This window comes from Papilio machaon, chromosome 3 (genome assembly GCF_912999745.1).
Source record: "Papilio machaon chromosome 3, ilPapMach1.1, whole genome shotgun sequence".
Lineage (NCBI taxonomy): Eukaryota > Metazoa > Arthropoda > Insecta > Lepidoptera > Papilionidae > Papilio > Papilio machaon.
In genome coordinates, this window is record NC_059988.1 from 3,511,566 (window position 1) to 3,536,023 (window position 24,458).

Sequence of the window (24,458 nt, forward strand, 5' to 3'; positions counted from 1 at the left end):
ACAGTCTGATATTATATTGTACAAGCACTTAAAAAGCTTTACGAGCCGAAAAATTAAATACATTCATAAGTTGTTAAAATTATGTAGGTAGGAAAACAACCAAGTAAGCAGCCAGTTTAAGAAAAATTCAACAAGATTAATTATCACAATAAATTAAACATGTTTTTTTAAGTTTTTAAAAATGTTTTATTTTCCTTTAACAGCTACAATGAAACTATAACATTACCTCTACTGCCCCACCTTGCTGTTCACTTTTAAGTATTTTCACTTTGATTAAGTTAATACCTAGCTGGGTCCTGCTAGGTATGCCTGCCTCATAAAAAAAACAGATTAAATCGATTTTTAAGATGCATGTATAAAATACCGAACTCATCTCTAAAACTACGAAGTAGTTACATACTCTTTGACGAACAACGAAAGAGTACAACCCTAGTACTAAATGTCAAAGTCAAAATATAAAATCAATTTATCAATAAAGAAAAAACAGAGACTACCTTTTAACACTTTTTTGTTATTTTAAAGTGGTTGCTGCAAAATCCTGAAAGGTATGGTTAATTTAGCTGATGCTTTTATGATTAATACGGTAACGGAAGGAGCTATGAATGTTTTACGCCAAATAGTAAGTCACAAATTTAAATATGTAATATGTAGATGTAGCATGAATTAACAAAAAAAAAATATCATGTCATCGTAAATAGCGATAAAAACGATATCTTTTGTCAGTAGAGACTATTGCGATCCTGTGTTAATACGTATTTTCAGGGTGTTTTTAAATCGAAGACAGAGACATTGCAACCAGCACCAATTATTATAAAAATGCCTCTCTGGGAGTTAGCTCAAGCGGCAGGGCCATTTGTCAGGCTCGCAGGGCTGAGCGGTGCCATGGCTGTGGTGCTCGGCGCTATGGGCGCACATCGCACATTTCCTACAACCGAAGGCAAAGAAGATTTACGAAAGATCTTTGAGACGGCTAATAGATTCCACTTTCTCCATACTTTAGCTTTGATGACTGTGCCACTATGCCGAAAACCATATATTGTAAGTAATACCACATAAAATGAAGTTTAAACATTTATCACAGATAGTTTGAATGCTTTAGCCAAATCATACAAAAGATTGATAACATTTCTCATAGTTTACTAAGAAGTTTGACATGGCTACTAATTTGTGTCAAAAAAATCATGATGAAATACTATAATAATTTATGCAATCAATCCATGTTATGGCAGTACTCTTCATATAACCAATGACTTAAAAGAGTTCATTAAGAATCTGTAAAAATTCACTGCTAACCATACAACTAAGATGTCTGAAGCAGTGATACTCAATGCTATTATTATTATTATTTATTTATAATACAATGATAACCTAAAATACAACTATGTCCCACAAAATTATATAAAACTAGCTTTTACCCGCGACTCCGTCCGCGCGGAATAAAAATAGAAAACGCGGTAAAAATTATCCTATGTCCGTTTCCTGGTTCTAAGCTACCTGCCTACCAATTTTCAGTCAAATCGATCCAGTTGTTCTTCAGTTATAAATAGTGTAACTAACACGACTTTCTTTTATATATATAGAAGATAGATAAAATAATTTGACTGTGGGATCAAAAATTTAAATTTAAATTAATATAAAATAAAAGTAATTAAGTTATGATAATTAAAATAAATAATGCTAGTTTTAATGTATTTAAACATTTTCAGGCTGGTGGATTTTTCATAGCAGGAATGACGTTGTTCTGTGGCACATGTTACTACCATTGCTTCACTGGTAACCCCAAGTTCAGAAAACTCACTCCAATTGGAGGTTCTTGTCTCATCTTAGGTTGGTTGGCAATGGTCATATGAATCCCTCTTTGAATAAATATTTCATTATTGGTGTACTATGGTTTATGGTTTAGAGATTGTAAGTAGTGATTATTCCAGCGATTGTAATTATTTCAACTAATTAGTATTTAAGGCATTTCATTTTACACCGAAATATTAAATGGTCCTGTAAATATTTATACCTGTGTTTTATTGCTTTTCACTTAAATAATTTTATAAACTGCTTGTATTTAACTAATCTGAATATGTTCAGTGCCACTGACTTGTTTAGATTCAATGAAAACTTAGTGAAATTGAAAAAATTGTAGTGGCATGCAAATCTGTTATTCAAAGATTGCTTTGAGAATATTAGCCTTTATAAGTTTTAAGGGTTATCAGTGAGCAAAATTTTCTAACTTCGTCATATTTATAATTGTAGTCCACATTTCCTTCCCACCCTTTTCAAAATATGAAAATAGCAACATTACACCATGCAGCTGCCACAACCTCATTGGTCAAGATGACTATTAGTTCACATATTTTCAACTACTGAATATTCCTGTGGAACTATGAATTGGTGTCGTCACTAAGGCAGGTGTGACAAATTGATGGAAAATATGAAAACCAAATAGTAATTTAACATGTTATGGTTTCGCAGCATTGCCTCTCATCTTTACAGATGGGTGAAAATGAATTGGAAACTAACCTCCAAGATTTTTTTCACGTTGTGAACAGTTTGTTAATTTTGGTAAGAGATAACATTCAGTTTAAAAAAAGCTACTAAAACATTCAGTATGGTGGTGCTTGCCTCACGATTTATTTTCATATCAAAAAAACTTTCATGTTTTTATGCAGATGATGGTAACACATTTTGGAAGTAGGGTGTTGAAGAAAACACATAATTGATCAGTTATAGTTTATAGGTTTTATTGAAATGTTACATATTAAATTTTGCACTTTAATGTTAATTATCATTCTTAGAGTTTAATCAAAACATATACCGTTTGACATTAAATGCTATATCGTAACTCGAAGGGACTCTCAAAGAAGATTTTTAATGGTCCATAAAACGTGACTTATGTAGTAAGATATTTTATATAACATGGTGACGATTACAAGCGTTACGCGTACGCCATCGCCGACGCCGCGCAACGCACACCCTATTCTTACAAATTCAGAACCAATCTAACATATTCATAAAGAAATATACAAAACTATCACATTAAATTAACACAAAATATAGTTATAAACATATTTATGTAATCTAAAAGTAAAACGAAAAGGGAACAAAACGTAAATAACACAGCACTTTAAGGTGTCTGTCTCACAGCGGGGAAATAAATCACTCTGATTGCACATAAGAAGGTAGATGTCCGGGGATGTGGCTCCAGCATTACAACAACTATCAATATCACTAACCGCATTTACACACACTAGTACCGTACGCAGAGAGAGTGTTCACGAGAGGTGGAAGGAGTGCTGGCCCTCGGAGGCGGCGAGGCGCAGCTTGGCGCGCATCACCTCCGCGCTGCTGTAATCTGGCAGCTTGAGGTAGTTGACGCACGTCATCACCGACGGCAGGTACTCGTCCGGGTCCAGCGATGACTCCAGTGACTTGCGAACCACCGTCAAAGGGGGGTTCAGCGCTTTGAATCCTGATAACATTAATTCATTATGAAAATCTATTAAATAATTGATTATTGCAACATTACCGCAGTAGACACAATATAGTGAACAAAATAATGATTGTAGAGTTGTACCAATCAAATCAGGTAGTGATGGTGGGAGTATGTGGACAGTTATCGAGCATTACCTCCAGTGGGCAAGCGGGGGCTGCCAGTAACGAACTGTAGGAAGAGGCGCTGCTCGTCGCGCGAGTACGAGGCGAGGATGTCGACCAACATGCGGATGGCGCGCGATTCCGCCGTGTAGCCGTGGTCGGGCCGGATGCACTCCGCCAGCATGCGAGCCTCCCACCGCTGCTCACGGCCGCCTTTTTATACAATAAAAAATATACGCTTTTATGATAAACTAATTAAACACAACATTTAAATTCTAAAATATACTAATGGTGAAAACTTTATTAAGACACAGAAGGTTCATACCTGATGGACTTCCACAAAACACTTGTTCCAACTCTTCAGGGTAGAATATCTTGAGATTTGCTAATGGGAATACTGATTCAAATCCTTCTTTAAACGCCTCCATCTGTTTCGCCACTCCTAAAATCAAACATTTTCATTAAATCACCAAATACATGAGTTTGTCATAATATTGTTTATTACGACTGTGGCTATGATCTATATTTGGTGGAAATGGTGAAGACGGACCTTCGTAGAGCAGCCAATGCGTGACAAGGGCGATGTAGTTGTGCAGGTTGTGCGCGGTGACGGGCAGGTCGCGTCCTCCGCGCCGCAGCTCTGTGCACCCGTCACCCGGCAAAATGAAGTCCAGGCCCAGTTCTTCGATCGGACAACCGTCCAACTCCAGAGCATTTATCTGACAAGTATGAAATAACATTAAACATACCACAGGCAAGGTACAAAATATCAGATTCGACTTGTTTGATCTAGCTCTTCTTTTGACATGCTTTGCTCTTGGGCAGTGGTAGTCACTTGATATCAGATGAACCACTCGTTCGTTTGCCTTATTTATGTGTATGTCTCACGAGATGTGCGCGCTGGTCTGGCGTGTGCCGGGGGTCGGCGGCGATGGCCTGTGCGCGCTCGGCGACGCGCCGCAGCCTGCACAGCGAGCGCCACAGCTCGGGCGCAACGTGCCGCACGTCACTGAGTCCCAGCCATCGCTGCTCGCTCACCAGCCACCGGTACATAGACACTGACAGCGGGATGTCCACCTACAAGATAATCCATAAAATTAACTATAGTCTTATCACAGATTTGCTAAAATATGTAAACTAATACATATTGCCAGTGGCACCTAGAAAATTTTTGCTGCATTGTTTTGAAGATTCTTTAGACATTTCTAAACCTGCAAGTATTCCGAACTCACCATTCTAGAATCCATAACAGCTTTGGCCATGAACTTTCCTAGGAAGCGGAATTTGGCCTTGACCCGAGAGAGATGCGAGGCCCTGGCGTTGCGGCCGATAGCCTGCGGGAAGAGTCCACAGGGCCAGGTGACGTAGGTGGCGTCGGGCGCAGGCGAAGGGATGGAGGTCTCCTTCTCGAGGTCTGATGGCTGCGGCGAGCGCTCCTCGTCTAAGCTGAGCGCGTCGCGCACGGAGGAGGCGAGCCGGGTCGCCGCGTCCGACGATCGATCCGTCACCACGGGCGGCTGGCTCTTCACTATTTCACCACCGAACGATGTCGGCTTCTGTTTAAAGTTCTCACTTCCGTGCCACAAGTCGAGATCGGCGCGTTGCAATTCCTACAATTTTTAACAATAATAAAAGTAACCGTATAAGACCTATTAAAAAAATGTTTTTGTTTTTAATTTTTAAAAGATTTTATCGGCAGAAGAGAATGAAATCGTATATAACCTGTGAGACGAGTGCGTAGAACTCGAGTGTGGGCCCGAGTCCGGTGCCGACCTCGTTCTCATACTGTATCTCGAGTAGGGCCTTGGTGTGCGCGAACTCGTGCATCACGTGCTCTGCCTGGCGCAGCACGCTGTGTCGCTGCACGGTGCGCTTGCGCCGGTCGAGACGCGGCGCTACGCGCTCGTCCGCCGCCGCAGCGCCGCGCTCGCCGCCCGCCTCCAGCAGCCGCTGCAGCGCGCGGTCGCGATCGAATGACACCACGTAGAACAGCAAGTGCCGACACTCGAACGGCAGCACGAAAGGACTGGAAAACATTCACAATATTGTTTTTATTAAAGAAAATGGCAAAGATGCACTAAATAAAAGTCTAAAATACTTTGTGTTATCAATTAACCAATTTAGACTTACCAAGCATAAGCAATTTTCTTTAACCATGGTGGCAAATTTCCGGTCATAATTACTAATGGATCTTGAAGCTGTCGATTTGCTTTTGCAGCAAGCTGAAAGGAAAAGTCGGATTAAATAAAACTGCAGATGTAGAATTCTAACATTATGTAAGAGTATCCGCATACGCATACGACTGACTGAAGCTTTCAGATTATTAATGTAACATCGAAGTTACGGTGTTGAATTCAAACACCTTAACTAAAGTGATCAACACTTGGACCAGCTAAATAACATATTATTAAAACGTAAATAAGTTACTAAATCACTTAAATGAGTTTGAGTTATTAACATTTAAAAAAAAATTTTTTTTCTTGATATGTGACATACTTTGGGATTTATGAAGTCCGAGTTGGGCACTAGTGGGCGGTGGTCGGGCAGGCAGGCGGCGCGGTAGAGCGTGTGCCAGTGGCGCGCCAGGGCGTGCAGCGCGCGCAGCAGGCCCAGCGCCGGCAGCGAGGCGTCCTTCACCTCGCCCCCGCTCACCAGCGGTGACCGCAGAATCACAAACAGCGGCGACTCACGTGTAGGCACTAGGCCCTCTGATACAACGAGACATTAATACTTTCAGTTTTTAGTGGGGTAATACGTCAGTTAATGTTAAAGTCATTAAATATTACCGTTCCAGAGCAGGTCGGGCTTGCGTCGTGATGAGATCTTGGTGGTGTGTCCCTTGCCTTTGCGTGAAGCGGCGGCGTCAGCACGCGGCGCCTCGCCCGCGTCCACCGCGCGGTAGTATATCGTATGTGTTTGCACCCAGATGCCAGCGTTTGCTGTAAGTAACATATATATTTCAAAAGGTGCCCAATTAATCTCAAAATCACGTAAATAAAATGGCAGTATTAGAAGTGCATACCTATAGGTGTTTCAGTGTCGGTGTCTGCGTCTGTGTGGTCGCCGAACTGTCGCACAGCCTGGTACACTGTCATGTTGTATGGCAGCACCGTGTCGCCGATAAGGAATTCCAATTTGTGTTCAGAACTGCAAATAAAACATGTGAATATAAAAACAATTCTCACGTATAATTTTCAACGAAAATCCTGCAAAATCAAGATGTCTCTTGTAGTGGTAATATAGGTAAGTATGACAATTAAAATTGCGAATGTTTAAATGGATAGATGTTTGTTACTATGTATTTGTGTTATATTTTTAGTTGTAAAAATGTTGTGAAAGTCGTACTCAGTGGGCTGGTGGTGAGGCGGTGTGCCGAGCGAGTCCTCGACGTCGTCGTCGGAGGCGGCCTCGTCATCAGAGTGCGCGGCCGCAGCGGAGCCGTCGCGTGCGCGTGTGCTCGCGTACCCGCGCTGCGCCAGGTATCTGCGACACATGCCTCATTTTATAAACTAACTGTACTCTACACTTTGTACCTTGTATAATTTATAACACGTAAAATTACTTGTATTCGTTTATGTTAACTTTTGACATCATGGACAGAGAGAAAAGAGCTTCTATAGAGAAATATGGAAAGTTTTAAATGAAAGAGGAACACTCACCGCTCAATGGCTTGTACTAAAGCTAACGGGTCTATCCGTACCACACCACCCTTCCATTGTTTCAGGTTGGTGCAATTTGGATGACGTTTGAGATCACACTGGAACAAAACACATCATGTTAATAAAAAAATAGGCAGTTTAATTTTGAATATCAGAAAAGTTAAATATGTGATCTATGGTTACATTTTTATGTCAAAGAGGTTGTTCAGTGATGTATAATAATGCACATGTTGTAGTTGTGCATGTACTGACCATGAGTTGATGGGTGTTGAAGAACCGGAGCGCGGAGGTGGCTGGGCGCGCGGGCAGGTCGTGCACTCGCACCGGGAACTGCTCCAGGTGCGATACGCAAGCGTTCACTTTGCCCACCAGCGCCGCCAGCGCGCTCGCTCCGCCCCCAGCGCTGGACACGCCCACCTCCGACACCTGCTCCATCCAATCCCGGTCGCTGCAAAACCACGCATTTACAAAAACATTCAAGTGACACAGGGAGCCCTAACGAGCGATTGCAATAATTCAATAAGTTTGTTGGACTGTATATTTATAACGTAACTTACTCGGGCACGAGCGGCATGTCGGCGAAGACGTGCAGGAAGAGTCGGAGGCGGTCCTCGCAGTCGGCTATCTCCTGCGCAACGTCACGCGTCTCGTTTTCCACGTCACGCTCTCCTCCCTCCGCCTGTCCCTCGCCCTCGCCGCCTGTCAGGTACTGCAGCAGAGCGCCCAGCACTCCCGAATGGTTCACCTGCACAAATACATTTCATTTAATCGTTTGCGTTACTTTTGCTACATGCATTATGTACTTTGAAACTAAAACGTGTATATATTGCAGCGTAATGTAACCAGTGTGAACTCAATAACATGTAGAATATTCAGGAACGAGTCGCGATATGTAATATTATAAATGCGAAATTTTATATGGATGGATAGATGTATGGATAGATGTTTGTTTGAAGGTATCTCCGGAAAGCTGAACGGTTCTTGATGAAATTTGGCACAGATGTAAAAAATAGTCTGAGAACACATAGGCAAGATTTTTTTTATTCCGCGCGGACGGAGTCGCGGGCAAAAGCTAGTCTCATCAGAAGTTCACACATTGTCATATCAGCTTTTTCAGAAGAATAAAAGGGGTGGATATGTTTTTGTATGTGTGTCACAGCAACAAGGGTGATGTTAATAATTTGTTGTATTGCAACATAGCGTGTTATGTACCTCGAATGGCGAGACGTCGTGATGCAGCAGCGTGTCCCGCAGCTGGTGGAGCGCGGCGCGGCGCTGGTGCGCGTGTGGCAACGCGCCGGCCAACGCGGCAAGCTGCTCCAGTGCGCCAGCGCCGCCGCCCAGCGCGCCCCACTCGCGTTGCAGACGACCTGCTTTCCATACTATCCATTCGCGGACCTTCTCTCTGAAACAAAAATATATTTTTATTACTCTACCACATTTAAATATTCATTTTAAATTGAAACAGAAGTAATCGGGCGGTTATTGGACGTTTTTGATAATGGTAACTCGAACTTTGTATGTTAGACTTATCGTACTTGTTTTGTACGGTGAGGTTTGTGGAGGCGTGCGGCGAGGCGAGCAGGGCGGTGTCGCGGTGCGCGTGCGGCGTGCGGCCCCAGCGCGACGGGTTCAGAGAGGACAGGAACGAAGAGGTGCGCGAAGCTCCACCCACACGCGACGTCGACCGCGACGCCGACGGTATCGCAGATGCTGCTAAATAATAATAAGATAAAAAAAATAATTACTAATGCTGTCAAAACTTCGTAAAATAATATAAAACAGTTTTTATCACTTCCTTTTATCTAATTTTAATTAAAAGGTGTAACGCGCCGCGCAGAAACGATCGCACGCGCAAGGTTAGATTCGCCTAGCAACGGCGCGTGATGGGTTAAATAGCGAGCCGTTACACTTCAAGGTCGATATAAGACGCCCCGCCCGCGGCGGGGCAGTCCCGGGCAGTCCAGGCAGTCGCGCCGCAATCGCTCCTGCGCACACACGCCGCCCTTCTTCCTTCCTTCGCTCACTCTAACGAACTTATTCTTTCGAATTACGTGTTATCCATGTTGTGTACTTTTGTTTCCTTGCGTATAGTTAATTATATGATTGTATTGTTTTTTCTTTTAATACAACAGACGCTGTTTTGTAAAGTGTGTGTATTTATTTCCTATTGGAACCCCAGCCCTGTCGTATTAAAGTGGCGCCCAACGTGGGGCTAATATAGCAGATTGAAAACGAACCCTATGAACAGTAAAGTGTTTTAATATCCGTATAATGTCGACACGACAGTCAAGAACACGCGCAACCCGGGCGATAGAGTGTAAAGCGAAGGAACACGCGGCAGACGGTTCGCGAAACGACGACCTTGACAGCGACGCCGAGTCCTGCGCCGACGAGCGCGTCATGTCGTTACATGCACGCATCACGTCCGAACCCGACGCGACCTGCGAGGCGCGCACCCAGAGGGGTGCCACTCGCAATCACGCGCTCAACGGGGTTCCTGTCGTCGGCGGCGTGCCTGCGACCTGCGACTCCAGCGATCTGCGCGCCCAGAGGGGCGCCGTTCGCAAAAATCACGTGCTCGACGGGTCTTCCGTCAGCGCGCCTGCGACCTTCAGCGCCAGCGAGCCGCGCGCCCAGGGGGGCGCCGCTCGCACTCACGCGCTCAACGGGTCCCCTGTCGACACGTCCGCGACCTTCAGCGCCAGCGAGCCGCGCGCCCAGAGGGGCGACGCTTGCACCCACGCGCTCAACGGGTCCCCTGTCGACACGCCCGCGACCTTCAACGCCGGTGAGCCGCACGCCCATTGGGGCGCCGCTCACATGCACGCGACCGACGAGGCTCCTGTCGACGCACCTGTGGTCTTCAACGTCGATGAGCCGAGCGTCCTAGCCGGCGCCGCGTGCAACCCCGCGCCCGGCGAGGGCCATGCCGGCGCGCCCGCGGCGTTCAACGCTGAAAGATTGTTTTCCACGATGATGGAAACCTTCGCCCGAACCCAGGCGGAAACTAATCGTACTTTAATGGAAGCCCTACGAACCACGCATCGCCACGACCAAAGGCACTCTCCGTCGCGCTCTCCCGCGCTTTCGACAGCGGCCAACGCTTCGACAACGTACGGCGGGAATTTTTCAAAATGTACCGCAAGATACGACGGGGAGTCGCGCGACGCCGAAGTACTAGAAGCATTTATCGACGCGGTGGAGGTCTACAAAGAGTGCGCTGCCGTGAGCGACGAGCACGCGCTGCGCGGCCTGCCGATGTTGCTGACCGGCGACGCGGCCGTGTGGTGGCGCGGCGCACGCACCGGCGTCGCGACGTGGTGAGACGCGCTGGCGCGATTGCGCGCCACCTACGGCGTCCAGAAGCCGGCGTATCAAGTATTACGCGAAGTGTTCGCTTCGGAGCAAAAAGACAATGAAAGGGCAGAAGTTTTTATTTGTAAAGTACGATCGTTATTGATAAAATTACCTTATGTTGTACCAAATGTAATGCAAGTTGATATTATTTTCGGGTTACTACATCGTAGAATAAAGAAACGTTTATCTCGGGATAGTTGTGTAAACTTAGATGATTTGTTAGAGAGAGCGAGACTCGTCGAAGATTATATAGTGGAAGTAAATAACGCGTCGACCGTTCCCGCCAAAACCGCCGTACCGACGACGGCGCGCGCGCGCGCCTCGCCCGACACCGGCGGCGGCGTTACTATGAGCTCGAGCGCTACTACTTGTCCCAAACTCACCTCTAACTCGAACGAAAACTCGAAACGCGTTCGCACTCGCTGTTTGTTTTGTAAAGCGTTTGGACACGTGTCAAATGACTGTCGGAAAACGTATAATAAAATTTCTAACGATAGTAAGAGTACTCACCCGATTCGTTGCTACGGTTGCGGCCAACCAGGGGTGGTTCGCTCAAAGTGTGATGTATGCGCGAATACGAATAAGTCGGCGCCCGCGCAGTCAGCCAATTTCAACGTTGTGAAAGGTGACTTTTTCGCCGCATCGCCTCATCCGTTGATAAGTATAGGAGTAGCCGGCAAACAAGGGGTAGCGATAGTTGATATCGGGGCTACACATAGTGTGGCCAGCCCATTATTATATTCGTTACTCGTGGACAATGGCATACGTTTCCACGATGTAGAACGCGTTATCGGCCTCGCTGACGGATCGCGACATGTTAAGTCGGTTAAAATCGGTACCGTGGCTGTCTCGTTAGGCGGACGGAATTTTGACACGGAGTTCATGGTGTTTCCAGGTGACAACACCAGGACGCTATTAGGTCGCGATTTCATTAAAAACGCCGGCATAGTTGTAGATATAGCTCAGGAGTCATGGCATTTCGCGGACTATCCGGAAGAGAAATTCCTTTTCGAGTATTCTTACGTATTAAAGGTAGATGCAGCGCACACCGTGAACGAAGACTGCGACGTAATGTTACGTCCTGATGAGGGTACAACCTTGTCACCCGAGGAGAGGGCTGCGCTCAGCGACCTCCTGCGTGAGAGGGCCAATCAATTCGCTGCAGATGGACCACCTACGGATTTTGCAGTGCACAAAATCAAGGTGAGTGATACACAGGAACCTCTAGCCTCACCTCCCTACCGGCTGTCTCCACCCAAGAAGGAGGCGCTCGAGAAGGAGCTGCATAGGCTCATCGACGCTGATGTTATAGAGGAGTGCGAGTCCCCCTGGGCCTCGAACGTGGTCCTTGTCAAAAAGAAGGACGACAGCTATAGGCTGTGCATAGACTACCGTAAGTTGAACGCGGTCACCGAGCCCGATCGGTACCCTTTACCGAGGATCGAGGATATTCTGCATGCTGCCAAAACAGCTAAGTATATGACTACTCTTGACCTCCGAGCAGGCTACTTCCAGGTGAGTGTGGATCCCAGTGACAGGGATAAGACAGCATTCACTACACCGCTCGGTACGCACAGGTTCAAACGCATGCCGATGGGCCTTCGTAATTCAGGAGCCACGTTTCAAAGGCTGATAGACAGATTTAGGTCTAATTTGCCAGGCGTGACATTGTTAGCCTATCTCGACGACCTGATCGTCCTGTCCGATCAATCTTTCGAAAAGCATCTCGGTGACCTCAACGCTGTCTTCGATCGACTCGCCATGTTCAACTTGCGAGTCAATCGCGATAAGAGTCACTTTGCAAGAGAGTCAGTAAAGTTTCTGGGCCACGTGATACTGCCAGGTGGCATACATGTAGACCCTGATAAAACGGCGGCCATTTCAGACATGCCGACACCTCGCGACGTTAGACATCTGAAATGTTTCCTGCAGACCGCCAGTTGGTTTAGGCGGTTCATTCCGAACTACGCAGAGGTTGCCCGTCCACTGTCATCGTTGCTGAAAAAGGTGAGTGTTTGGCGATGGGGCCCGGAGCAGCAGGCTGCTTTTGATCGAATCAAGCAGCTGCTCGTATCGGCGCCGATCCTACGCCAGGCCGACCCATCTCTACCGTTCGTACTCAGGACTGACAGTAGCGGGTACGCACTCGGGGCGGCTCTCCTCCAGGGGGAGGGAGTCGATGAGAGACCAGTCGAGTACGCCAGCCGCCTTCTCACGGCCGCTGAGAAGAACTACAATACTACGGAACGCGAGGCACTGGCCGTCGTGTGGACCGTGTCAAAGTTCCGAGGATACATCGATGGCGCCGAAGTGGTGGTGAAGTCCGACCACCAACCGCTCCGGTGGCTAATGAGCCTCAAGTCGCCGAGTGGGCGCCTAGCCAGGTGGGCACTCAGCCTCCAAGAATACAATTTAAAGATAGAATATACCCCAGGTAAGGCAAATGTGATCGCTGACGCGTTATCACGCCCTGCATGCGTCACTGAGGCTGACTGTGACCTGTGTCTTGCCGTAGTAGACCTGCCTTCGCGCAACCCCAAGGAAGTCCGAGACAACCAGCTGAAAGATCCCGAGGTTAGCAAAATCGTCGAAGGGTTAGAATCCGACGATCCCTTTAGGGGGAGGTCATGGTCCGATAAAGGCTACGTCATCGTGAACGGCGTATTATACAGGTATGGTCCCGATAATGAAGACGACGATGACGCTTGTTTAGTGGTCCCAGACCACGAACGTAAGAACGTGCTGGCCGAATATCACGACGCCCCCACCGCTGGCCATTTCGGCGTGGAGCGGACGTTACAACGACTCGCCGGTAAGTATTACTGGCCTGGTATGAGAGCATACGTGACCGCCTATATCAAGGACTGCGCGACGTGTCAACGCTACAAAGTAGACACCCGGAAACCCGCCGGTCTGCTACAGGTTCCAGCCATGGCCCGCCGTTTCGAGGTGCTCGCAGTGGACCTATTCGGGCCCTTGCCGGAGACCCCCAGCGGCAACAAATGGATCCTCATCGTGGAGGATACTTGTACCAGGTGGGTCGAATTATTCGCACTGTCCTCCGCTACCAGCGAAGAGTGCGCCAAGATGCTGGTGAACGAGGTCTTTCTGCGTTACGGGGCACCCAGGAGAATAATTAGCGACAACGGTGTGCAGTTCGTGAGCGAAATAATGCAGCAAACCTGCCATGTGATGGGAATCACTCAATCATTAACTTCGTTTTACCACCCCGAGTCCAATCCTGTAGAGCGTAAAAATCGCGACCTCAAACCTCAACTCGCGATTCTCGTAGGTAGGCAACATGACTCCTGGGACGTCCACCTTTCTGCCATTAGATTCGCGATGAACTCTGCAACTACCGCGGGTACTGGCCATTCGCCCGCTTACCTTAGTTTCGGTCGCAAAATACGCGCTCCCGCCGACGTGTCTTCCGACATGCGAGCGATAATCAACAACGACAATGTCACTCTGCCCATTACTCCGTTCCTGAAGAAACTGGCTTCCGTCCTACACGACGCTCGTGACGTACACGAGAAGGCCCAAGAAGTCCAGAAGAAATACGCCGACGGGAATCGTCGCCCTGCTCCGGGTTACAAAGTAGGGGATTTAGTGTTGCTAAAAACTCAGGGCTCTAATGATGCGAGTAAAGGGCAAACACCGAAGTTTATCCCTCGTAGAGATGGACCTTACCGGATTCAGGGGGCGGTTGGTAACACGACTTACATGTTAGAGCGGATAAGTGACGGCGTAACGCTAGGACGTTATCATACTTCGCAATTAACACCATTCGTTGGCCCCATCCAAGCTCCTATGCAAGAGAAGCGAAAACGTGGTAGGCCACGCAAGAACTAACCCGATCGCGGGGGCGTTCGTTCGGGTTAGAGGGGGAGGGTGTAACGCGCCGCGCAGAAACGATCGCACGCGCAAGGTTAGATTCGCCTAGCAACGGCGCGTGATGGGTTAAATAGCGAGCCGTTACACTTCAAGGTCGATATAAGACGCCCCGCCCGCGGCGGGGCAGTCCCGGGCAGTCCAGGCAGTCGCGCCGCAATCGCTCCTGCGCACACACGCCGCCCTTCTTCCTTCCTTCGCTCACTCTAACGAACTTATTCTTTCGAATTACGTGTTATCCATGTTGTGTACTTTTGTTTCCTTGCGTATAGTTAATTATATGATTGTATTGTTTTTTCTTTTAATACAACAGACGCTGTTTTGTAAAGTGTGTGTATTTATTTCCTATTGGAACCCCAGCCCTGTCGTATTAAAAAGGTTATTTACTCCTTTTGTTCCCAAACTGATTTCCTTGAGTTGACAAATAAATAAATGAATGTAAACTGCAATTTTTTTAAATAGACTATTTAATATTTTACTGACCATGCGCTTGGTGTGGTTGATGCGCGTGCGCATGTGGCGGCGCCGGGGCAGCGGGTGCGGCGGGTGCGGCGGGGGCAGCGGGCGGCTGGTGCGGCGGCGTGAGATCTTCACGACGTCGCGGGCCACGAGCCGGCGCTCCTCCCGACCGCCGCACTGCGCGCTTCCGTCTTAACATTTCTGCCAACTGCAGCGGACTGCCAGACCTGCGTTATTGAAAAAAAAAATGATATTAACCAGCGAAAAGCAGTAAACAAGCTACTTAATCGACTACATATAAGTTGAGAAAGGGACTTGTTAATCAAAGCGAGCGATGAGAGCCTAGTACTTACTATTCTACAATGTTTACAGTTTACTTGTACACTTTACTAAGAAACTTACTCTTTCAGATTTAGGCTTTGGTACAGTAATTTAAATTTATTTCTAAATGTGTTATTTATCGTAAAAAGTCTAGTTTATATAAATACTAAATAAATATTTTTATTGTATGTAACGCCATCTGTTGGAAAATTGTAAATCCGATGATAATGAAAGATATGAGTACCCATATAATACAAATAAAAGATGTTATAAAGCCTTATTTTAAACTAAGTAATCATAACTATATTTACCTATGTACTGTGGGTGAAGTATGTGGATATGTAGACGCTGACGTAGTAGGTCCAGGTTCCGAGCTCTCATTGCCTGTAGCTGGAAAACCAAAAAATTTTTTACATTTAATTAATACATTGAAACGGACATCATAATTATGCAAACAGTAATAAAATGTATGAAACTCACGCAAGGAACTGGCAACGAAAGATCCCGAGGCGGAAAAGGCCAGGGACAAGTTGTGTTCGATGGCGGTGAGCGAGGTGGAGGCTGGGGGCGAAGCGCCTCCGCCGGACCGCGCGCTCGTACCGCTCGGAGACTACACGCAATAACAATATTATAGCTAATTATACACTAAGCTGTTATTCTTCCATATAAATAGCACCAATATGCAAAGATTTGAAAGAACAAGTTCAAAAATTTGTATAGCTGATAAATTATCTAACAGGTAATATGTGGGTAACCTTTAGCTTGTGATGCCTCGGCGTGTGCGCTTGTGGCGCAGGTTGCGCGGGCTGTGCTGGATGTGCGAGCTGCGTCACCTGGTGCAGCACACCCTCGCGGCGGAACTGTACGCCCATCTCTTCCGGCAGCCGCTGCATCAAGATCTCGCCTAGCTGCAGCGAGCCCACCACTATGCGTAGATCGCTCGACGCCATCATTCCGGCGATATGAGACGATATCACCTATAATTCACAAACTTTATAACGTGAATAATTCAACTAGTTCAGGTAAATAATCATTTCTATATATTATATAGCGCCTGCTAGTGTGTACTCTCTCGTTTTTTTTTGTTCTCCTTTTTGTAAATATTAATCTGTTTCTATCAAATGAGCTATTTTACAAATTAGTGACCTGCATCTTGAGCACTTGTCGCAGTAGCGGTGCGTCGGCGTAGTAGACGCAGCGCAGGATGGCCTTAAGTGCTTGAGAGCGCACAGCGGGCCCCGCAGAGCTCCAGTACACCTCATGCAGTACTGCCAGCAGTGCGCGCACAAGCGAGGGGTTGCAGCGCACCATCGCTATGCGCGGATCTGACGGAACGACATCACATACATTGCGACTACAGGTATATCTACAGGTATATCTACAGTTAGTTAAGCAGGCACTTAGTGTAGTTTTCTCATTATTAAATTTGTACTAACGATTTCTAGTGACTACTGAAGTATTAGTGAAGACCAAAGAAAGTATGGATGGATTGTGTGAAAGATATGCGTAAGAAGGAGGTAAATTCAAATATGACGGCTAATAAAGATGTATGGAAGAGTAGTACATACTGTGCCGACCCTCCATAGGGACAAAGGCTGGTTGATGATGATGTCTAGTGACTACTTGGTCACCAATTAAAGACTGAGTGTAGTCATTTTACTTAATCTAATGTTTTCGATGGGAACGGTGTATGTGTATGTGTGTGAACCTGGGGCGGCTGCGGCGGCGGCGGCGTCTGTTGCAGGCGGTGCTGGTGCGACGCGCTGCACGGGGCGCGCGGTGCCGGTGTGGTCGTTGAGCTGCTGCATGGCGGTGAGGTCGACGGTGTAGGAGCGACCGAGCGTGGTGAGACACACCTCCTCCTCGCCGCCCGACACGCCCGCCTCCAGCGCTCGGCTCTCTGCCCACGAGTACGACCGCCAAACGCCTGATCAATCGCCAATTTCGGTAATAATCTAATTATATTTTATATTTTCTCATTTGTTGGAATACGTAACCCAAACCAGCTCGATGCAGACACAATATTTGTGGTACATTATGGTTACCTCTATCATCGCGCCACTGCCAGTGCGCGGTGCGGTCTGCGCCGCCGGACCAGGGGCGGTCGAGGTGCGCGTCTACGGCGAAGATGCCGTCGGTGGGTAGGCGCGGCATCAGCTCGCCGATCAGACACGTGATCTCGTACAGCTCCTGCGGCAGCCGCGGCACCAGCTCCACTTGCTGGCAATACAATGACAAGATGACATGACACGAGAAGCAAACATAACATACTCGGCAGTGTCTTTTTTAGCCATGAGTTTTAATATAAGATGTTAAAATAATAATAATGTTGTACCTCGTGATGCGCCGCGGAGCCGGTGAGCAGACAGAGCAGGGTGTCTGCGATGGACCGCTGGTGCAGAGCGAGCGCGAGCTGCGGGCACGCGGCGCACATCACCCACAGCAGTCGCAGCACCGTGATGAAAGTGCTGCCCGAGATCAGCGCCGGCTGCACCACAAGCTGCAACAACCACACATTACATTGATACTGTCGATATGAATGTAAATAATAACTACAATGATAAATATAACTAATGAAATCTATTACTAGAAATGAATTAGAGATGAATTAACTTACAAGTTGCTGCAAGTTCGTAAGCAGTTCAGGAGTGGCGATCTCTTGAAGTCTGGCCGGATCGTTTTGGAAGCTGTCCACAAGTCGAGAGAACGCCATGCAGACGCACTCTACTGATTTCTTGTCTTGTTGTGTCAACCTGAAATTACAATCATTTAATATGTTTCAGAAAAAGAGAAATAAACGAAAATACTCAATTTGTTATCTTTTAACTTTGTTGATGGATAGAGTTTGTATTGGCATGTCACATATATAACTACTCTAATTAACTTTGTGCCAAATTACTATACCTGTTGGCTAGTAGCTGTAGAGAATCCCTAACGAGATGGAATTCGTCCGGGGTTAGATTCTGACAGCAGTTGGCTGTGATGGAGAGCGCCGCACGTTGCGCATTGATAGAGAAGAAGTCAAGATAGGTGAGACACGCCGATACTCCGCGCTGCAAACAAACATCATAAACAATTAAAAATACAATTTAAGAAATAGAAAAATATATTGCTTATAAAACCCATGTGACGGCATAAACCTTGTGCCAACATATTTCAAACTTAACAAAATTTTCTATAGACTTTTTTTTGGTATTTTCTACTGCTACAATACTTGCATAAACCGGTAGCGTCACACCTGTCATTCTATTTGGAAACTACTACTGGTTACATCAGGGGAAACAGAAACAAGTACAAGGGTAATAACTTACTGCCTGTAAGATGGCTTTAGAGTGCCTCCTGGAGAGCATGTCGAGCGCGGTGAGACTCTGCTCGGCGACGTCCATACATGTGATGGCTTGCAGCTTGTCGAGGAAGGCGGGCACGGCCAGCGCCACCGCCACACTGCTGCGTGGCAGCGCCTCCAGCATGTACGTCAGCGCGCGACATGCGTGGTTCATCTGACACATTAGTACAGGATAAATTAACAACAAATAAGTGAATTAACAAAAAACAGATTTAATTAACATGATAAAGAACAAGATGTTACCATATCAAAGTTGTGTTCAGCGGCGAGTAGATTAACGAGCGCGGGCACGACCTGCCGCACGGGGAAGCCGGCGAGCGTGTCCTCGTTACCCATGACGAGCAGCTGGCACATCTCTATGACGGCCTGCAGCTGCTGGCCTTCATCACCGGTCGCCTGCAGCCCCGCCAAAAGCTGCGCCGCTTTCGATGCAGCTACAAATAACAAAGGCCATGTTAAGTTTAAGCTACAACTAAGTATCTAACAAGCAAACATGCATACATTACAAATATATCAGTTGCTGATTATTTATATCAGACCTGAGTTGGCGGTGACTGTGCGGTGCAGCAGATGCTGCATGCGCGGACCGAGCGCGCCGAGCAGGTGGGGGGGCAGACCGCGCGCCTCCAGCAGCGCCTGCAGCCGCCCAACCTCCCCCTCCTCAGAGGAGGACTCCTCGCCGCCGCCAGAGGCCGCAGCGCCGCCCGCGCCAGCGCTCCCGACGCCGCCCGCACCGCCGCTGTTGCACTCCTCGCCTGATGACGACGCCGCTACACAACGTCAAAAAACAATTCAAACGTCAATATCTGGTTTAACAATTTTTTATTTATTGTTAATAGTTCTCAACAATATTTGAAATCTTTTGGCAAAAACAATTTGAGGAATAATTATAATTAGTATGAGTAGTAATAAAAAGTGTTTACCCTTTTGCTTAGCATCGTTAGATGCGTTGTCAGGCATCGCAACGGCCGAAGTGGACACCGGCGGTGAAGAAGAAGTAGACGCCACGGCACCCTGGACAAAAACAATGTTTTATTTTTATTAACTTAACTTACTTTGATTGATTAGTCACGTCAGATTTTAGTAAAAAAACAAATATATACCGTGGTTAATGGCTGGGGGTGAGACCGGCTGGACGCACCTCCTGTGCTAGCACACGAACCCAGACTGGTTTTGCCTGGAAGTGAGGTAAACAGTTTTATTGTATATCACATGTAGACATGAACATTATCACAATACAGGTATTGAGAGCAACATTTAATTGCTATTACAGTATTCGTGTGACTTCATAAAACCTAACTTTTTTTATTGTTTTTCTTACCTCGTTTGTCTCGTCGCGTGGATGCCGGCTGCGGCTGCGGCATGTCGCGAGCCCGTGCCCGCCGCCCGCCCGCCGCACTGCTGCCCGCCTCCTCAGCGCCCGACACCTGAAGGCCACACATCTTATCTTACTAATATTATAAATGCAAATGTTTATATGGATGGATGGATGTTTGTTTGAAGGTATCTCCAGAAAGGCTCAATAGATCTTGATGAAATTTGTTACAGATGTAGATAATAGTCTGGCAGAACACATAGGCTACTTATTTTTTTTAATTCTGCGCCGATAGAGTCGCGGGAAAAAGCTAGTATAGCAACATATATTTACTTTGTATTACAAATACCAATTTTATATTATATCGAAGGCTCCGAGTCATGCTAACGTCATTCAAGGGGTCCTACAAATACTTAAAAACACTATTCTTAAAACAACTTACACAAATGTAGAATTTTGAGAACTATTTAAAACGACGTGTAACTATGACATATACATAAATTTAACTATACGTACCATAAATATCGGTTTATTTAAAAAAATATACCACATATTTCGATTATAAAATGTGTACCTGTCTTTTAGAAGCAGCTTCCTGCCTCTGCCGCTGCGAATTGCCAGCCCCCCTCGTCAAGCAAGCACCCAGGGTCGCACCCGTCGCAGCAGCGATACTCTGCAGCACAATTATTGTATCTTAGACACACAAAGCTACAGAAGTTATCAAAGAAATGTTATAATTATACTCACCCTACGAGCGTTAGTTTGACGTAAGTACGGGAGGTCACGCGGGACGATAAGTAGCTTACTCTCACTTGCAGGCGTTTTTGATGAACTGGCCTCTGCAACGCATATTAATTAATTAGTAAATTAACAATCACTTAAGTTAATGACTAGCAAATAATTTCAATGTGTTCATTAACTAATTATTTACCTTGTAAATCCTTATAAGGCGGTGGAGTAACTGTTCTACCACGAAATTCTGTGTTCTTCCGTTCGATTACAGTTTGATTGTGAACCGACTCGTTTGTGGAAGTGCTCGCTGTAAAAGTATATGTGTTACACTAAATACGGTTTTAATAAACACAAATTATCAGTTATGAATGCACGCGCTTGATAGACGCGATAAAGATTTTGATAAGCTCCGCGGCGGGACTGATGTTTTGTATAACATCATTTATAATTAGTAAAAAAAAAGTATATCCATTGAAAAACCTCAAAACGACACAACATTTTTGACAAACCAGTTAATTTCAACGTAACATAACATATAGAGAACTGATTTATAACATTGGCTACATACACGTTTACGATAGTAATTATCATTGTTATTGGAAGATTACCTGAATTTTCGCTTATAACTGTGGCGGTGGGCGGGCCGAGGTCGCGATGCCTGTTGCGCAGCAGATACGTGCACGAGGAATGCGATGCGGCCGCAGACTCCGGTCTCTCCGAATCGTACTCCTGCCGGCAATCAGATATAGCGTCCTCGCTGGCTTCCTCCACCTCCTTGTATGGATCTATCTTAAACTTCTTTTTGCAATCTTCGATATCTACTAGACAACTACTCTTCCTCGTCGACAGAGAGCGATGCGTAGACCGCTTCCTCTTTTTGCCCTTCCTGCGGTGCGCTGTGGGACTGTACACGGAATAATCGGAATCGAGGAGTTCTGTTATAGTCGACGAACTGAACGGAGAATATGCGTAATCTCTTTCGTCCAATGGGAGAAGACCACCTTCGGACGAATTCAATGGACACTCCTGTGCTGATGTCGCTGTAGCGTTATGATTTACTGCTAATCGTGGTAACGTCTGTGGTTTTAAAGTGTTCGGTGATGGCTCACAAGCACTCTCGTTCAATTTGAGAGCAGTTCGCGAGCGTGTGCAGTACGCGACGCAATCCTCTGCGGCGGCACTGCTTGTCGTAACTGGACGGTGTTTATTTTTCTTTCGGTCATGCGATGACGAGTTCCGGCCGCGCTTCGCGTTAGTGCCACTCGTGTACTTCCAGGAATCTCCGCTCCTGTAGTCGGTGTCGTAGCGCGTCTCGTAGAAGTCGGCTCCGTAGGACCAGCGCTCGGATATGGAGTAGTCGGATCTGGGCAGTGCGTTGACTAAGCGCGAGCTTCGCCTGAGCTCAACGTGCCTGCGCGGCTCGGCGTCTGCGTCAGCGGCGGCGGTGCGGCTCGTGTGCCTATTAGTGTGGCGCGGCAGGGGCGACGTCACGTTGCGTCGGTTGCGGCGGCTGCGGTTCGCTTGACGCACCTGACGCAACCACCGACCGCCCACCACCCTGCTAGGAGAAGACCTGTTCACCAAAAAGTCATAACTAGATTTACAAATGTTGATAAAATGACCAATGTTGACATAATTGAGTACAATAGATATCTATTGAACAGAACAACGGCATAATAAGTTTTTGTTAGGCCATTGAAAGTAGATAGTCTTATCAGTTCTTGTATGGGTCCACAGCTAGTTTAATACACTTGAACTATTATATTTAGCTTTACGTTTCTCCTGCCTCTTAACATCATTAAATTATTATAATATCATAAACAATGTTAAATACATCATTTACGTTGAAGCGTCTTTGGTAATAACTATCACTACCATCAATCATTTAACATTTCCTCGTTGATAGTCCAATACCATTCAACTAACATTGTCAAATTTGTACCGCATGTTTACGTTTTAGAAAATTTTACAAGACAACAAAAAAATCTTATTTTCTTAGAAACTGGTAATCCGAATTAGGTAAACCCTAGTTCGTTTATAATTCGGGTTAAGTAATATTTTGTTGACATTTATTAAAGCACTAATTTTTATTTTATAATTCATTATTATAATTAGTTTTTTTTTTTAGAAAAGCACTTAGGTACGACCTATTGGTTCAGTACAATTTAAGGTAATGCTTCAATCTTTTCTTTAATCGCAATCATCCATCTATTTATTAGAACTAAAAATACCAATCAAAACATTACTTCAATAATTTATTATGCAACATGTCAATTTTACTCAATTGCTCGTCTTCTGACTGCTTGATTCAAAAAAATTTAGACTTGTTGAACCAATCACTTACACATGCAAAATTACAATTTTGTATATAGGCAGTATTTGATTATGTTAGTTATGCAGTATTGGACTATCATACTATCAAAGACGATTTGCATGTTTACCAAATTATAAATGTAGCACTAACATAAAGGATTACATACTTTTAAGTTATTTGGAGTATTTATAATAAAATGGCATGTAAAGTAAACAGTAACAGCAAACTAATTTTACATTACTTACCATTGGTTTCTGAGACCAAAACCTCTATATAAAGCACACTGTCATCCCTGTCATTGTTCCTTGTTTTAAATAGAGATTTTGGTCTCAGAAATCCATGATTAATGACATATTGACAACATAAATAAATCAGGTTGGCTTTTGTCAAATACTAAGTTAACAAGAACAATGCCTATTTATGGATAAATGGATTTAAACATTCATATTGGTCACTAATTATTTAAAAAGTTGTTTGTTAATGTTTGACATGTGAAAAATCTATTACAGAAGTATTCATTATTAAAAAAAATACTTTGTTTACAAAACAAATACAAAAACATATACTTGCATCTGATAAAATATGATTTAATTTCATTTTTATTAATTTTTTTACTGGTGCTTCAACAAAAGTACATACATATGTTATATCAGTTTTAGGCACTATTACTACAGGTTTCAGGCAACATGTAATTTCACAAATAGATGAACACAACATATACATAAAGTATTTTATGAATAATCTCATAGCAGTTGTATATCCAAGTTGGTGTAATAGCTTTAGCCACATGAATTACACAACGGTTTTATTAAAAAAAAATCTTGCATTTTATTTAATAGGCTAAAAAAATTAATACAACCTTATTTTTTTATATAATAATGTCTTATAACAGTTAAAACAATTTAATCTTAATTTGTTTTCAATTCCAAATTGTGTAGTTATGTTCCAAACATAATCATTAGTTGCAACTAATATTGTCTAATAATAATTATTTTGTTTGTGTAATTAACTTTTTCTTGGCAAACATTAAATTAACTTAAATTAAATTAAAGTAATTAAATTAAGCTATATTTACATATTTTTTTAGTACAGGCTGTCAGTAAACATACATTTCACTAAATAAAAATTTTCGAAAAGTAATGTGTCCCATACATTTATAACAGTTTAGTATATATCAGATTGGCAATTCAATCAATCAAAATCTTTTTAATATTAATATAATCTTACTAATATTATAAATGCGAATGTTTAGATGAACGGATGGATAGATGTTTGTTTGTAGATATCTCCAAAACGGCTCAACAGATCTCAATAAAATTTGGCACGGATGTAGAACATAGTCTGGTAATGTAGAAATATTTGTTTGCAATTGCTATAATCATGAAACAATATTAAGGACATTATATATTCTTGGTTAAAAATATATAATTTGTACTAGCTGTCGCCCATGACAAATTAAAAAAAAACATACTA

General features: G+C 44.8%; 2 protein-coding genes across 6 annotated transcripts in view; one reads left to right on the forward strand and one right to left on the reverse strand.

The window, feature by feature from the left end:
* The first annotated feature begins 440 nt into the window (after positions 1-440).
* LOC106712364 (transmembrane protein 256 homolog) lies at positions 441-1,992 on the forward strand. Of its 2 annotated transcripts, none has more exons than XM_014504884.2 (3): positions 441-619; positions 763-1,038; positions 1,707-1,992. In XM_014504884.2, the coding sequence occupies exons 1-3, from the start codon at positions 548-550 to the stop codon at positions 1,848-1,850; spliced, it is 492 nt and encodes a 163-aa protein (XP_014360370.1). In that variant the 5' UTR covers positions 441-547; the 3' UTR covers positions 1,851-1,992. The 2 variants fall into 2 exon arrangements, with proteins under 2 accessions (XP_014360370.1, XP_014360372.1); XM_014504886.2 differs by having other exon boundaries at positions 447-545.
* A 727-nt stretch (positions 1,993-2,719) lies between these two features.
* LOC106712395 (E3 ubiquitin-protein ligase TRIP12) overlaps positions 2,720-24,458 on the reverse strand; it is a 39,520-nt gene continuing 17,781 nt past the window's right edge. For 2 of the 4 annotated variants that reach the window (XM_014504940.2, XM_014504942.2), the window contains exons 3-39: positions 21,280-22,244; positions 20,871-20,978; positions 20,687-20,778; positions 20,514-20,612; positions 19,946-20,051; positions 19,728-19,801; positions 19,548-19,638; positions 19,164-19,394; positions 18,868-19,058; positions 18,590-18,778; positions 18,183-18,331; positions 17,896-18,031; positions 17,614-17,778; positions 17,324-17,498; positions 16,987-17,205; positions 16,425-16,603; positions 16,034-16,255; positions 15,759-15,888; positions 15,590-15,668; positions 14,982-15,184; positions 8,786-8,963; positions 8,460-8,652; positions 7,805-7,992; positions 7,500-7,695; positions 7,248-7,345; positions 6,934-7,071; positions 6,611-6,735; positions 6,375-6,527; positions 6,085-6,296; positions 5,719-5,810; positions 5,311-5,614; positions 4,821-5,198; positions 4,477-4,665; positions 4,139-4,307; positions 3,914-4,030; positions 3,622-3,801; positions 2,720-3,463 (exon numbers count right to left, since the gene is read on the reverse strand). In XM_014504940.2, the coding sequence (XP_014360426.2) occupies positions 3,267-3,463; positions 3,622-3,801; positions 3,914-4,030; positions 4,139-4,307; positions 4,477-4,665; positions 4,821-5,198; positions 5,311-5,614; positions 5,719-5,810; positions 6,085-6,296; positions 6,375-6,527; positions 6,611-6,735; positions 6,934-7,071; positions 7,248-7,345; positions 7,500-7,695; positions 7,805-7,992; positions 8,460-8,652; positions 8,786-8,963; positions 14,982-15,184; positions 15,590-15,668; positions 15,759-15,888; positions 16,034-16,255; positions 16,425-16,603; positions 16,987-17,205; positions 17,324-17,498; positions 17,614-17,778; positions 17,896-18,031; positions 18,183-18,331; positions 18,590-18,778; positions 18,868-19,058; positions 19,164-19,394; positions 19,548-19,638; positions 19,728-19,801; positions 19,946-20,051; positions 20,514-20,612; positions 20,687-20,778; positions 20,871-20,978; positions 21,280-22,244 (6,910 nt within the window). In that variant the 3' untranslated portion in view covers positions 2,720-3,266. The remainder of the gene's footprint in view (positions 3,464-3,621; positions 3,802-3,913; positions 4,031-4,138; positions 4,308-4,476; positions 4,666-4,820; positions 5,199-5,310; positions 5,615-5,718; positions 5,811-6,084; positions 6,297-6,374; positions 6,528-6,610; positions 6,736-6,933; positions 7,072-7,247; positions 7,346-7,499; positions 7,696-7,804; positions 7,993-8,459; positions 8,653-8,785; positions 8,964-14,981; positions 15,185-15,589; positions 15,669-15,758; positions 15,889-16,033; positions 16,256-16,424; positions 16,604-16,986; positions 17,206-17,323; positions 17,499-17,613; positions 17,779-17,895; positions 18,032-18,182; positions 18,332-18,589; positions 18,779-18,867; positions 19,059-19,163; positions 19,395-19,547; positions 19,639-19,727; positions 19,802-19,945; positions 20,052-20,513; positions 20,613-20,686; positions 20,779-20,870; positions 20,979-21,279; positions 22,245-24,458) is intronic. The other 2 variants (XM_014504944.2, XM_014504943.2) reach the window with 2 other exon arrangements.